The 15,048-nt window shown below is 34.5% G+C and overlaps 1 protein-coding gene across 1 annotated transcript; it reads right to left on the minus strand.

Annotated features, from left to right (window-relative positions):
- Positions 1-3,477: 3,477 nt before the first annotated feature.
- Positions 3,478-4,428, minus strand: LOC100607923 (olfactory receptor 5K4). Its single transcript, XM_030802173.1, has one exon. The coding sequence runs from the start codon at positions 4,426-4,428 to the stop codon at positions 3,478-3,480; it is 951 nt and encodes a 316-aa protein (XP_030658033.1).
- Positions 4,429-15,048: the final 10,620 nt, after the last annotated feature.

The raw sequence follows: 15,048 nt of genomic DNA on the forward strand, positions 1-15,048 counted from the left end.
GATGGAGAGCTTGAATACTGAGTTACTTAAAACAGGAAATCAAAAAATAAATCTCAGCAGGACGGCTGAATATTGGGTCTAGAGAGCAAATTGTCCAGACTGGAGCAGGAGGGTGGAGGCCACCAGAAAAGAAGTCTCCAGGGTAAAAAAAGAACTCACAATTATTTAATATGGTTGATTAATTTGATGGATACATAATGGATGTGAATGAGCAAATAGGAATATACAGTTTTTATTAACTTTAAAAAAATTGACAGGTGTAAAGAAAAAGAAATATAAGCATGGTAAACTAGTTCTTGTATTTGCATGTCCCTCATAAAAAGTGGTTATCGAATTATAAAAAATTTTGTTGGAGCAGGGCACAGTGTCTCACGCCTGTAATCCCAGCACTTTGGGAGGCTGAGGCAGGCAGATCATGAGGTCAGGAGTTCAAGACCAGCCTGGTCAACATGGTGAAACCCCTGTCTCTAGAAACAAATATAAAAAATTAGCTGGGCACAGTGGTATGTGCCTGCAGTCCTGGCTACTCGGGAGACTGAGGCAGGAGAATTGCTTGAACCCAGGAGACAGAGGTTGCAATGAGCCGATATCATGCCACTGCACTCTAGCCTGGCCAACAGAGTGACATTCCATCTCAAAAAAAAAAAAAAATTATGTTATATCATCAAGGATGAAGGGAAGGGGAGGTGTTTAATAAATAACTTAATATTCACTTACCATAATGGGAAATTGATTAATATGACTAAAACTGATACTAAGAAATATAAGGATAAATTTTCAGAGAAATCGTTTAAAAAATTAGAAGGTTGTTGTGAATGAAACACCTAAGTCATAGTAGGCAAGAGACTGTAGTTTTTGGAATTCACCTTTTAGTACTATTTTTAAATCATATTATAAATATATATTAAAAAATAAATATAAAGGAGCAAAAGCACAGAGATGAGTTTGAAGCTAATGATATTGTTCAGGTGAGAGATGAAATTATGTACAGGTGGTGTAAGTGGACAGATTTGGCACATTTAAGATAGACTTCAGAGACTAAGTTGACAGATATCATGAAAGTGTGGTTGTGATAGGAGAGAGAGTTGTGTGGGGTTCTCTTAATTTCTGCCTTGCCCAACTGGTTGGAGGATGTGACCATCATAATGGAGAAGACCGGGGAGGACCATGTTTAGTGGGAAATTCAAGACTTGTGCTTTGATCATGTTGAATTTGAGATGTCTTTGCAACATTTAAGTAATTATGTGAAGTAGGCAGTTGCACATGTAAGTGTGGAGAGCAGGGAGGATATCAGAGCTGGAAATATACATTCTGAGCCATCTTCATATTGACGAAATTAAAAGCCAAAAAAATAGATGAGGTCACATAGAAAGAAAGAATAAAGTGAATAGATATTTTATATATAAATGTTATAGAACCCTAACAATAGACTTTAGGTAGAAGCAGAAGAGTCTTCCTCAATTATAACTTATAGTTTTTTAGTTTGATTGCCTTTTAAAATGTCCATCTTCCCTCCTGAGACAGAAGTGTATGAACTAGAATGGTCTTGTTTTTGTTGTACAAACAGGCTAGAAATAGACCTCTCTGTGTATGCATGTACGTGTGAATGTATGAGCATAAATGTACAAAAAGGAGGCATAAGAAAGTTAGAGAAGAGTTTGTCAATAAATGCTTCTGGGACTACTGGTTAGCCATAAATCAAATTTTAATTCTCACTTTATAACATTATAAAATAAATCCCAGTTGGGTACTGTATATTAAAAATCAAACTATGATAAATGAAGGAAATACAAATTTTGTCTATAAATATATATCTAAATGACAGGGAGATATACATTTTAACACGAATGGAAGAGATAGTTACCCAGTTGACCCAGGGCTACTGAACAATCCTTTATTTCCTTGTTATTTGTGATGCCCTTCTTATTTTATATGGGAGTTTACTTTTGAACAATCTGATTTGTTCTGTTGGTTTATTTATTGATTCTCGATTTAAAACCAAACTGTTATCATTATTGGAATTTTATCATATATTTTAATATATAACACATAAGGTCTATTTTTTTATTTTCTAGAAAAATCTAGAATATGAAAAAATTTTAAATTCATTTTGCCAGGTTCCCAAAGAAGTTCTCCTGAGTGTTTATTTGAATTAAATTAGTTTATAAATATTTTTTAGAGAAACAGCCAAATAAAGTTATATCTTTAATATGCCATATACTAAATAAATTCCAGGAAAAATCAAGAGTCAAGTTGCAAAAATTTAAAATATCAAAAAAGGAAGGAGGAGGAAAATAAGGAGAAGGAGAAGAAGAGAAATAAGAAAAGGAGAAAACGAAATATTGGTTAATAGTAGACTGGATTAGAAAAGAAATTCTGGACGAAATGCATGAAAGAGATCATAGAAAAAATAAGTAAATATGAGTATATTAAATTAAAATGTTTATAAATATCAGAAACAAATACTAAGACTATCAACCCACAGAGGAATTATTTGCCACAAATAGTTGTGATGTCTTTTCTCTGTAAACAATGATATAAATAAGAAATAAAACAGACAAAGCAGAAATGACAATTCATAAAAGTAAAAATGGTCAATAAACACATAAAATATTGGTACAGCTTACCATTACTCAAAAATAAAACAATGTCATTATTAATATGTTTTAAAATGTTTAATGAGTGTTTAATATGTAAACTGCAGTTCTATAATATATAGCAAATAACATGGCTGATGCCTTCAAGAATGAAAAGGACCTTAATTATGCTTCTGGCTAAAGCAGACCTTAATCTACTCTGTCCAATTTGTTATAAGTCACTATTAATTATTCTGCAAAATAGAATATTTTGTGGGTGAGCCTCTTTGTGTGTGTGTATGTGTGTGTCTGTGTCTGTGTATGTCTGTGTGTGTGTGTGTGTGTGTTCCTTTTCATTTTATTTTTTTCATTCTTGGAATCTTATCTAAATAAAACTTCATTACCTTAAATATAAATTACTGCAGTTAGTTTGCTTCTAGTCTTTTCCACTCTAAAGTAATCCACATGTGTCTGTCAGGTCTGTTTTCTGAAAGAAAACTATCATTTCACTTTTCTGCCAGGAAATTCTAAATGTTTCAAACACTCTACATAGGATTGGATATAATGTCTTCCATTAACTAGGAAACGTTAATCAAAGAAGACTCTTCTACACATTTAAACATTTAACTTTCATGCTATGTCGATTAATTGAGGTTTAGGATAATACTCTCTGACAATTCCATGAGAGTCATGAAAGGTAGTAATAACAGTTACCAGTGAGTTTCCCCGATTCATTCCGGTTGTGGAATTTGGATAAAGATTTGTCAAACAATTTTGAAATTCCATTGATATATTTTCTAAACAAACACAGCCTAATGATTTAGAAGCTTAAATTTTGTGTAAAATCACATATTAATTTTTTTATGTTCCTATTTATGAAAGCATTTTAATAAATTAAAAATCAATTTGTTATAGGGCAAGTTTGCTTAAGAATGTTATAATTCCTCATAATTTTTTTAAGAACATTTATCACCTCTTTATTTCTCAGACTATAAATAAAAGGGTTTAGTAATGGGATTACTATTGTATAAAATATTGCCACTGGTATATCTTTATCTCCTTCTTCAAATGGTCGAATATACATGAGAAGACAAATGTAAAATATTGAGACAGACAGAAAGTGGGATGCACAGGTAGAAAATGCTTTACCTCTTCCCTCCTTGGATTTCATTTTGAAAACAGTCAAAAGGATGCAGAGATAAGAGATCAAGACAGTAGCAATGGTAAAGATTTGAATTGGTATCGAAAAGATATATATCATTAGTTCATTAATAGAAGGATCTGTACAGGAGAGTCTATACAGTGGAAGAATATCACAGAAAAAGTGGTCAATTTTATTAGACCTGCAGAAAGTTAACCTTAATAGAAGCCCTACATGAATCATGGAATGCAGGTTTCCAGCTATGAAGGCACCTGTGGTCATCCGAATGCAGAGCGTCTTAGACATCACGGTGTTGTACTGCAGTGGGTGGCATATGGCCACATAGCGGTCATAGGCCATTGCCGCCAGAAGCAAGCAGTCTGTGGTTTCAGCAAGACAGAGAAAATAAAATTGTGCCATACATTCATACAGGGAAATAATTCTATCCTCAGAAAAGAAATTTTCTAACATCTTGGGGGTAACAGCACAGGAACAGCAGGAATCCATCAGAGCCAGGTTGCCCAGAAAGATGTACATTGGTGTGTGAAGATGACGCTTTACATAAATTAATGCCACCAGACCAAGATTCCCCACCATGGTGACCAGATAGGTGGCAGAGAACACCACAAACAGAAGCGTCTTCAGCTCTGGATAATTTGTAAATCCTATGAGGATAAACTCAGCTGCTAAGGAGTGATTTTCCTTAGCCATTCCTGGCTTCTCTGCAGAGACATAAATTGTAAAGAAATTTAATTGAGATTCTAAAGCAGAATGTTTCTAATTTTCACCCTCTAATTTCTCTGTATACAAAAGGGAAGAAAGTCTTCTTCAAATCATCCTGTGCCATCCCCTGAACACTAGCACACTCACTGTAGGTCAAATCAAGTGAGAAAAAAATGTATCATGGATTGTGTACACAGGGCTTGTCTGAAAATATCTTTGTGAATTTCTAGAGCAAGAAAGCTTTATCTGCACGAATTATCCTATGGTGATGTAAAATTTATGGTCAGTGCATATAATTTTCCATTTCCAAAATTAAAAGACATTTTCTTATGGTATCTTTTCCTCCAGGAAAAAAATAAGTTTTAAATCATATCCTACTGGATCAATGTGATGCTTAAAATGAATTACTCTTTAGGTATTTTAAATGCCTACATTTTAAAGACCGCACACAAACACAGTGAGTTTGAAGAATGCTTTTGCTAGCTTAGTAACCCTTTCCAGATAAGGTCACCAGTGCATATTTTAAGAAATATCAGGCTGCGCGCGGTAGCTCATGCCTGTAATCCCAGCACTTAGGGAGGCTGAGGCGGGTGGATCATGAGGTCAGGAGTTTGAGACAAGCCTGACCAACATGGTGAAACCCCGTCTTTATTAAAAATACAAAAACTAGCTGGGTATGGTGGTGCCCACCTGTAATCTCAGCTACTCACCAGGCTGATGCAGGACAATCACTTGAACCCGGGAGGTGGAGCTTGCAGTGGGCTGAGATCTCGCCACTGCACTCCAGCCTGGGCAACAGAGCAAGATTCCGTCATAAGAAAAAAAAAAAGAAATATCTACTCATCCTTTTAGAGAGGATAAGAATATGAAACATATATAGGTGTTCTTAATAATTGTATTGGATATCATTTTTATGTTCATTTCAACATATTCTCATATGCTACTCCAATCTTGGTATGACAAATTTCCCAAGGAGCTATTACTCTTAATTATTCACTTATCCTAATACTTTCTGTACCTAGTTTTAAAAGTTTTACATGCATGTCTAACATTGTAAGATTTGGTTGCAAAGCCTCCACTCACAATGTGAATATTCTTCATGGTAAATACCTATTTTTTATTTACTCAAACATCTCTCATAGAAACTAATGTCTTCATTTTCGGTGAGTTCCATGGAGGTTCTCCATTTATTTACTTAAGCTTTAAATTTATTTAAATTTACAAACTCATTATCTACTCTTAACTGGCTATATATTTATTTGAGTTTAATAATTACCTGAATTTATTATATAGTTATTATAATTTGGCAACTATAACATTAAAATATTTCAGCTGCAGAAAAAACATGCATTTTAATGAATAATAAAATTAACTTTCTTTTCTTCTAGAAGTTTCTAAAGGTCTTTAGCCACAGCATACTCCAAACAGACAATTTTGGAGAAGAGCCTACAATAGTTAATTCAAAGTGCATTTTTTTTGAGATGAAGTTTCACTCTCGTTTCCCAGGCTGGAGTGCAATGGTGCGATCTCGGCTCACTGCAGCCTTGGCCTCCCAGGTTCAAGCAACTCTCCTGCATCAGGCTCCTGAGTAGCTGGGATTACAGGCATGAGCCACCATGCCCGGTTAATTTTGTATTTTTAGTAGAGATGGGGTTTCACTATCTTGGTCAGTCTGGTCTTGAACTCCTGACCTAAGGTGATCCACCCGTCTTGGCCTCCCAAAGTGTTGGGATTACAGGTGTGAGCCACTGCGACTGGCCAATGCATTGTTTTAGAAACATATTTTGGTTAGGTTTTTGCTGTTTCTACTTTTGTTTACACCAAATTTAAAATTCTGCTTTTTTATTCACTCACATAATATAATAGGTTTTCTGGAGTTTTATCACCAGAGGCTTGTAATCAAATGAGTACCATAAAATGTCCTTTATATTTTGGGTCTATGACTCTTTTTAAAAATCCTTCAGAATTATATTTTGAAAAAAAACTTGTAAAAATATAAAACACTGCTCTTTATCATTATTTTAGTAATATGTAATGGAAAATCAACCGAAAATGTCATGTGGACTATGGAAAAATGGATTTTATTATCAATAATTATTATTTTATATAGATGATATATCAGAATATAATGAGTAAAAACTCATTTTCTCTTCTCCAATGTAAAAAATAATTCCTCAATTGAATAAAAAATTAATTTTACTATACATCCCAGAATTATTTTACAGGTCATTGTCAGCCTTATCTGCATATTTGCTAATAAAATTATGGTATTTTTGAACAAAGAATAGGTCAGACTTATCCACTTACTGTGTGTCCTTATGGCTTTCTATAATGTCTTCACTTTAGAGACAAAGAAAGTTATTAAGTGGCTAAAATTTAAAAACAATTAAAATACTGAAGTTTTTTAGAAAATTTGTATTCTGCATTTTAATACTATAATGTAAATAAATTAGAAATAAGTCCTTATATTTTGAGTTCACTGAGAAACATTTTATAGTAGCTGACTGGTTACCTGATGTTTTTTCTTTGTAGGGAAAATTAGGAATAAAAATATTGTTTTTTAAATCATTAGGGAATAAATTATAAAAATCCGGGACACTCCCTAACAATAGGTCAGTGATAATAATTATGTAAGTCTCAGGCAAAGTTAAAGTTTTCTATTCTAAAGGGACTTCCTCGGCATTGGCATCAGAGTGTTTCTGCAGAGACTCTAATCCGATGAGCATGGTTCCCCCAGCACCAGTAAATCAAACAGCATGTAAAGATGGATGCATTGTTGAGATTTGGAAGTTAAATCAAAATGGCTATCACTAAAAACAGGTTAAGGTTCATCTTGATTTTTCACATACTTGGAATCTCTCTCTTTCTCTTACACACAGACACACACACACACACACACACACACACACACACACACACACACCTTGATTACCTGAAAACTATGATGGAGAGAAAAAGATTTACAGTGATCACTTGGGGTGGAAGTTAAACAGAGATTTGAAGAGAGATTTGTATTTGTGGACAAGAGGCAAAAATGTGGCAGGATCACCCAGGGTTGTATTCCCTTCTTTTGCTCCCAAAATCAATCTGGCCAAATCTTGTATATTCATCCTCTGAAATAAGTCTGACATTATGTTCTTTAGTTTCACTTACGTGTCATAAGATAACTTTAAAAAACTTAATTGAGGTATGATTAATGTGCAAAAAGCTATACACATATAATGTATACAACTCGATAAATTGGGACATAAATATGCACCCACAAAACTATTACCATAATCAATGCCATCATCATAACTTACATGTAAATTGGCCTCCTGTCCCCATCTTTTCTCTAGTGTGTAGATATGCTCTTATGCATTAGAAATGTTTTTGGCTCTTCATTAGTCTTCAAGTTTTTGTCCTTTATCTTGGTACTCCAAGGGCTCCATACAGAGGGCTTATATCACTTAAGACTTTATTTTCTACCATTCACCTTTAAGAATCCATCTCCAGAGACATGCCCATCACTTATCTATTCCTTGAAGCACTAGAGTTTAACTTCGACCTCAGAATATTTACTCAGAATCTACTCTTCACAAGAAATGCCCTCTTTGATTTATTCTTCTGTCCAAATCCTACTCAATTTTTATGAGATCTGATTCCCATTATGAAAACATCCTCAACTTTCTGATCTGCAAGATAATGACTGTTTGTGTGATGCAGAGAGCTCTTAATTGTGCTTCACTCCTATGTTCATTCAGCTGTTCTTCATGTGCAAGTTTTGTTTATTCTCAGATAGATTGATTTTCTTTTTGGTTTTCCACACAGCAAACCCCTCATAGTTCCACATAATGTAGGCCCTTGGCGGATGTTTATTGAATTGCTTGCAGAAATTTCAATTAAATTAACTTCAACATTATAGAGTGACTACAATAGAGAAGTCATGCAGTCAGACATTGGGCAAGCAGGGGTCTGTGGTAGGAGTGAGGCTGGGCAGAAACCTGAATAGATAAATAAGAAATAATCCTGCCCTCAGAGAGCTCCCAATCTAGAGGGTAAAATCACTTAGACAACGATATAATACAGAAACTCAGGCTGAGTGAAGTATTACAAACTTAACTACAAACAAGGAATATGGGAACACAAAGAAGGACTTAGAGAACTAAGGGATGACATTATACAAAATGACATTTCTCATGATTCCTGAAGGATAAATTAAATTTCAATAGGCAAGAAGAGTGTGTGGCAAAGAATTACAGGTTGAAGGAGCAGCATGATTAAAAGTAAAAGCATGGAAACTTGAAAGCACAAAGCATATTTAGTGAATGGAGAGTGAACCAGATTAGCCAGAGTCTGGGCTCATGACAGGAAGCAGCTGGAGGTTCTCATCGCCCCTGTCTCACTAAGATCACTACTCAACTCCTAATTACCACACCTAAAGCGTTTTTAAAATTATTATCTTAACTAATTAATTTTATGATTTGGCACCATTGACCACACTCTGAAGCATATTTGCTTCTCAGGCTTCTGTGATTTAATACTTGTTTATTGCTATATCTCAGGCTGTTCTTTCTCCATGTTTTCTCTTAGATCCTCTTTTCTTCCTTTCCTCTCACACACAAATTCCTTAAAATAAAAGTACATCCTTGGGTACTTTTACAAAATTATGGCACTTTGTTTTAAATACTAGCCACTAATTTAGAAAAGACTTGCTGATATTTAGCCAGTAAATTATCATATTCTCTGATGTCAATCAGTTGTTTTGTAAGCAAATTAAAAAGTGCTGAATTTTTAAATTTGAAAAATAAGTTCAAATTTCACTTAAAATATGTGGAATATTTTTATGCAGGTGGAAACATTTTGTTTCCAATTTTTTTAAAAAAATAAGCAAACAGAGTTTTTAGTATGTTATCAGATAATTTTTGCCCAGAGTATTATATGAGGATATATAGAAACATCCTAAACATGTTTTCAAGATTTTATCTGTGTTGCATGATTTCGTATTGAAGTAGTTACAGTTCACTTAGTTAAATATCAAACTGACATTAAAGTACAAAATCAAGGTTTTAATCATTTAAAAATATTTGTTGAATAGCTACTTATCAGAGACTGGATTAGCAAATTTAGAAAACCTATCTTTTATTAGAAGACAAATATATAATTCATCCTAAATTCAGCAATTCTTTTAAGTATTGACATGATTCCCAGTGAACCTCCGTGTGGCATGTGGTCACTCATTGTAAGATATCATAAAGTTTCTAGTATTTTAAATATCATATTTATTTAAAAAAACTAATCACATCAGTGACATGCGTTTCATGCACTCCTGGTGTCAGTTTCTTTGCTGTAATACCTTGCCTATCAATGATGAAAATAGTTATTTTCAAATGGAGTGATACCTCTACTTGTTCTATTCATTGATTCATCATGAAAATTTTTAAATAATAAATAAACACATTTTACTTTGTTGCCACATTTCTTTTCTGCATTATTTCCACTATTTTTTAGTCCATTGTAGGTATTTTTACTAAGGAGGAATAAGCATTTCTCTAGTGATAAATTGCTTTAATTTTCACTTTTAACTAAATAACATGAGTAGTAACTTTTTTAACTTGAAAAATTTTAATTGATACATAATATTTTTACATAGTTAGGGGATACATGTGATATTTTCTCACATGCATAAAAAATACTTAAGATCAAGTCAAGATTTTTAGGATATCCATCATCCTGAACATTTATTTCAATGTGTTAAGAGCACTTCAAGTCCTCATTTCTAGCTATTTTGAAATATGTGATACATTGTTGCCAACTATAGCCATCCTATTCTACTATTGAACATTAGAACTTATTCATTCTATCTGACTGTATGTTAATACCCTTTAATCAACCTCTCTTCATTCCCTGCATTCCCCAATTTCTTTCCAGACTCTGGTGACTATCATACTCTCTACCTTTATAATATCAATGTTTTTTAGCTCCCACATATGAATAAGCACATGCAATATTTCTTTTTCTGTGTCTGGTTTATTTTACTCAACACAATAAGCTCCCGTTCCAGCCGTATTACCGCAAATAACAGAATTTCTTTCCCTTTTATGACCAAATAGTATTCCATTGTATAAATATACCACATTTTATTTAGCCATTCAGCCATTAATGGACACTTAGGTTGATTGCATAGCTATTGTTAATAGTGCTGCAGTACAAATGAGGGCATAGATATCCCTCTGATATACTGATTTTCTTTCCTTTGGAAAAATACCCAGTAGTGGGATTCCTGGATTGTATGGTAATTCTATTTTTAGTTTTTTGAGAAACCTTCATACTGTCTCCCATTATGGAAAACCGTTCTAATTTACATTCCCACTAACAGTGTATAAGACTTCCCTTTTCTCCACATTTTTGCCAGGATCTGTTATTTTTGTCTTTTTGATAATGGCGATTCTAGCTGGGATAAGATTATATCTCACTGCGGTTTTGATTTGAATTTCCTTGATGATTAGTGATATTGAGCATTTTTAAAATATACCTGTTGGCCATTTGTACATCTTCTTTTGAGGATGTATTCAAATTCTTTGCCCACTTTTTAATGGGATTTTTTTATAGGGTTGCTTGAGTTTCTTGAATATTCTGGATATTATTTCTTTGTTGGATAATAGTTTGCAAATATATTCTCCCATTCAACAAGTTATCTCTTCACTTTGTTGATGGTTCCTTTGCTATGCAGAAGCTTTTTACTTAGATGTGACCTATTTGTCTACTTTTGGTTTTGCTGCCTGTGCTTTTGGGGTTTTGGCCATAAAATCTTAGTGTAGACCTATGTCCTGGAGTGTTTTTTCTTTGCTTTCTTCTATGTGTTACCTTTAAGTTTTTAATCCATTTTGAGTTGACTTTTGTATATGATGAGAGACAGGGATCTAGTTTTATTCCTCTGAATATGGATATTCAATTTTCCCAGGACCGGTTATTGAAGAGGGTGCCCTTTTCCAAATGTATGTTCTTGGCACCTTTATTGAAAATCAATTGGCTCTAAATACATGAGTTTAATTCTGGTTCTCTAGTCGGTTCCATTCATCTGTACCTCTGTTTTTTTATACCAATATCATGCTTTTTGGTTATGATAGCCTTGTAATGTATTTTGAAGTCTGGTAATGTGATGTCTCCAGCTTTTACATTTTTTTTTTCCCCTCTCAGGATTGCTTTGGCTATTTGTGCTCTCTTTTGGTTCCATACAAATTTTAGAATTGTTTTTCCTATTTTTGTGAAAAATGTCATTGGTATTTTGATAGGAATTGCATTTAAACTGTGGATTGCTTTGGTAGTATGGTAATTTTAGCAATATTAGTTTTTTTAATCCATGAGCATGAGGTGTCTTTTAATTTATTTGTGTCCTCTTTAATTTCTTTCATCAGTATTTTGTAGTTTTCTTTGTAGAGATCTTTTGCCTCCTTGGTTAAATTTATTCTTAGGTATTTTATGTTTCTTGTAGCTATTGTTTATAATATTCCCCTCTTGATTTCTTTTTCAGTTAGTTTGTTATTGGTGTATAGAAATGCTACTAATTTTTGTCTGTTGAGTTTGTATCCTACAACTTTACCAAACTCGTTGATCAGATCTAAGTGATTTTTGGTGAAGTCTTCAGGGTTTTCTAAATATGAGATCCTGTTATCTGCAAAGAAGGCCAATTTTACATCCTCTTTACGATATGGATGCCTTTTATCTCCTTCTCTTGTCTTATTGTTCTGGCTAGGACTTCCAGTATTACGGGTTTTCAAAAATTTTTAATTTTAGTTTTTATTTTAAGTTCCCGGGTTCATGTGCTGGGCTTAGTATTATGTTAAATAGGAGTGCTGAAAATGAGCATCCTTATCTTGTTGCAATTCTTAGGGGAAAGGCTTTAAGCTTTTTCCCATTCAGTATGATGTTAGCTGTGGACTTGTCATATATGGCCTCTCCAGACAAAGCTGTCTGGCTTGCTTCCCTCTCCTTTGGTACCTCATGTGTTTCCTCCCATCACTTTTTTACTGAATTCCAGCATTATCTCTTAGATATACTATTTGAAATGTAATTATCTACTCACTACTTTAGTTCTTTATTTTGAAGGAGGCTGCTGAGTGGTGCCTCCAGTCAGTCATTATGAAGTCCCTCCTGGGCTTCTTAACATTTTATCATTTAGTTAAATTAAATTTGTAAAATCATTAAATGAGTAGGGCATAATGATAGTTTGCATTTATCAAACAGTTGCATTTCTCTAGGCACTCTTGTAAGAAATTAAGTTTACTAACTTGTTTAATCTTTATAACAGTCCTGTACAGTAGGTTATATTCAAGTTCTGTAGATGAGGAAGCAAATGCTCCGAGATGTTAAGAAACTACCTCAGATTCCTTACCTAGTAAGTGAAAAAACAACAGTAGTTGAACCCAGTGGGTTTTATTCCAGAGTCCAGAGTCTGTGCTCTTAAGCACTATAATACATTATTTTTTTGTTAAATAGAACTCTGATTCTGAACCTACAGTAACCTTTCTAGGAAATCAACCCCTTGTCTACAATAAACAGCCTAGGAAGTCACCCAGCCATAAGTCAGACTGGCAGGAAACCAGATTGTTATTTTTAGTAAAAATTCAGGAAGCTACACAATAATTGCTGTAACAATCAGCGGGAAATGATCAGGACTTGATTAATAAATGTCAGCTTTCTAATTTTTGTTTTCACTTTCAATTAGGATGATCCAGAGAATACCAAATATGTACCCCTCATCAGTCACATTACATAGGCTGTCCCAATCTAGTTAGCATGGCTACAGCTTCCCCAGGGCAGCAGCCTCAAATCAAGGCACACATAAAATCTTCCTTTTTCTCCACTCCTGTGTCTGCATTTGAGCCTCTGGAAAGACACAAGTGATGGTGGCCGACTCCCTTGCTATAGCAAGCTATGAATATATAGCCTTTGTCTTCCCCATTGATTCAGTTTTTAAAATTATTTCCATAGGACAATCACTAATGCTAGGAGACATTGGGAATCTACTTTGTATCTGGCCTAGGCATAACCTAGAGAGTAAGTCCCATGACTAAATTTGGTTAACTAAAAATAATCAGTAGGACCTTATCTTAATTGACTGATGGTAACACTTTTCCTAAATTTTCCACCTAGGCATCAGTTACTGTCTTCCCTGGCTGATAAATAATTGAGAACTTTCTCTTATTTAGAACTCTTACAGTCAACAAAGCCATGCTAGTCTCTAGGTGTGTTGCATATGTGCTGGTAAATTATCACTTCAGGCTCTCAATGAGTAACCAGAAGATTCGTTTTATATACATGGAAAGGACAGACAATATCAACAAAATAAACATTTTGCACTGGAAAGCATTGGAAGGCCATCTGATTACAGAAAGATAGTGTTGCAGGTGTATTCTCAGAGGATAAAAAAGTAACCCTTCGGTAGCAATTACAGTCTGAATTTAATCAGTGAGTCTCATTTCTAAAATTCTTTATGCAAAAAAAAAAATTGGCCCTGTTGAGGCACGTAGATGCCTTGGAGTTTATCCTTATTAGAAAGCACATGGGCTGGTAAACAAATCTGACAGATGAAAAGATTAACAGCCATGGCAAATTTTTAAGAATGAAATTAATGAGTCCAAAGAGTTTAAAGAAATAAGGCAGCTTAGGGAAGACTAAAAAGCACTAGGAATTATTTTTGAGGCTTTACTGAGATATAATTTATGTGTAGTGAATTCATCCATCTTAAAAGCACAATTTGGTAAGTTTTAGAAAAGGTGTGCAGTTGTGCCACCACCATAGCCAAATTTTAGGACATTTTAATCATCTCAAAAAGTTCTCAAATGTTTCTTCGTAGTCAATCTCTGCCCCTAATCTGGTTCCGGGCATCCATTAATCATGTCTGCCACTATAGGTTTGTCTTTTCTAGAATTTTATAAAAATGGAAACATACGGTTTATAGTCTCTTGCGTCTGGCTACTTTTATTTAGCCTACTCCTTCAAAATTCATCCATACTGTGGAATGTATCAGTAACTTGTTGCTTTTCCTTGCCGAGTATGACTATCCTTTAACCAACCACACTTGCTGGAGCTGGCTCCAGGGAACACGTCTCCCTCTTTGGATGGCACCATGATAAACTTTGTCAGTAGAGGGCGCTGGAGAGACACTGCAGGACAATGAGGGTTCTCTAGTTTTCTTGCACTTTCTCTCTTTTTGCTGCAGTAACCGAACTACCCGTGGCTACCCGGGGCATGCATCAGGAATACTCAGTGACTCTCACAGTCCAACAAATTTTGTTGCTAAAATCACCTCCGTTATAGGCTTACCAATTGACAGTCCTGGCCCATAGCGTCGCCTTTGCTTGCCTCAGCCAGCTGACTAGATGAGCTCTGGCACAAGGGGACCCAGCAAACTTCGCCATACAGTAATCTGCAGGTCTTGCTCTCTCTAACAAGATCTGGATCTCAACGGTGGGAAGGAAGTTTTGCTTCTAAGTTTGTCTCTTCTTTGGGTACGTTTTCTCAACCGCAGGCTATTATTTAGTGTTCTCTTTTAATTTTCTCCTATCTCCTAACTTCTCTTCTGTTTTCTAACTGAAAACTTACTGATTCAGATTTGGTGCTGGG

The sequence above is a fragment of the Nomascus leucogenys genome, chromosome 21, assembly GCF_006542625.1.
Source record: "Nomascus leucogenys isolate Asia chromosome 21, Asia_NLE_v1, whole genome shotgun sequence".
Taxonomy (NCBI): Eukaryota; Metazoa; Chordata; class Mammalia; order Primates; family Hylobatidae; genus Nomascus; species Nomascus leucogenys.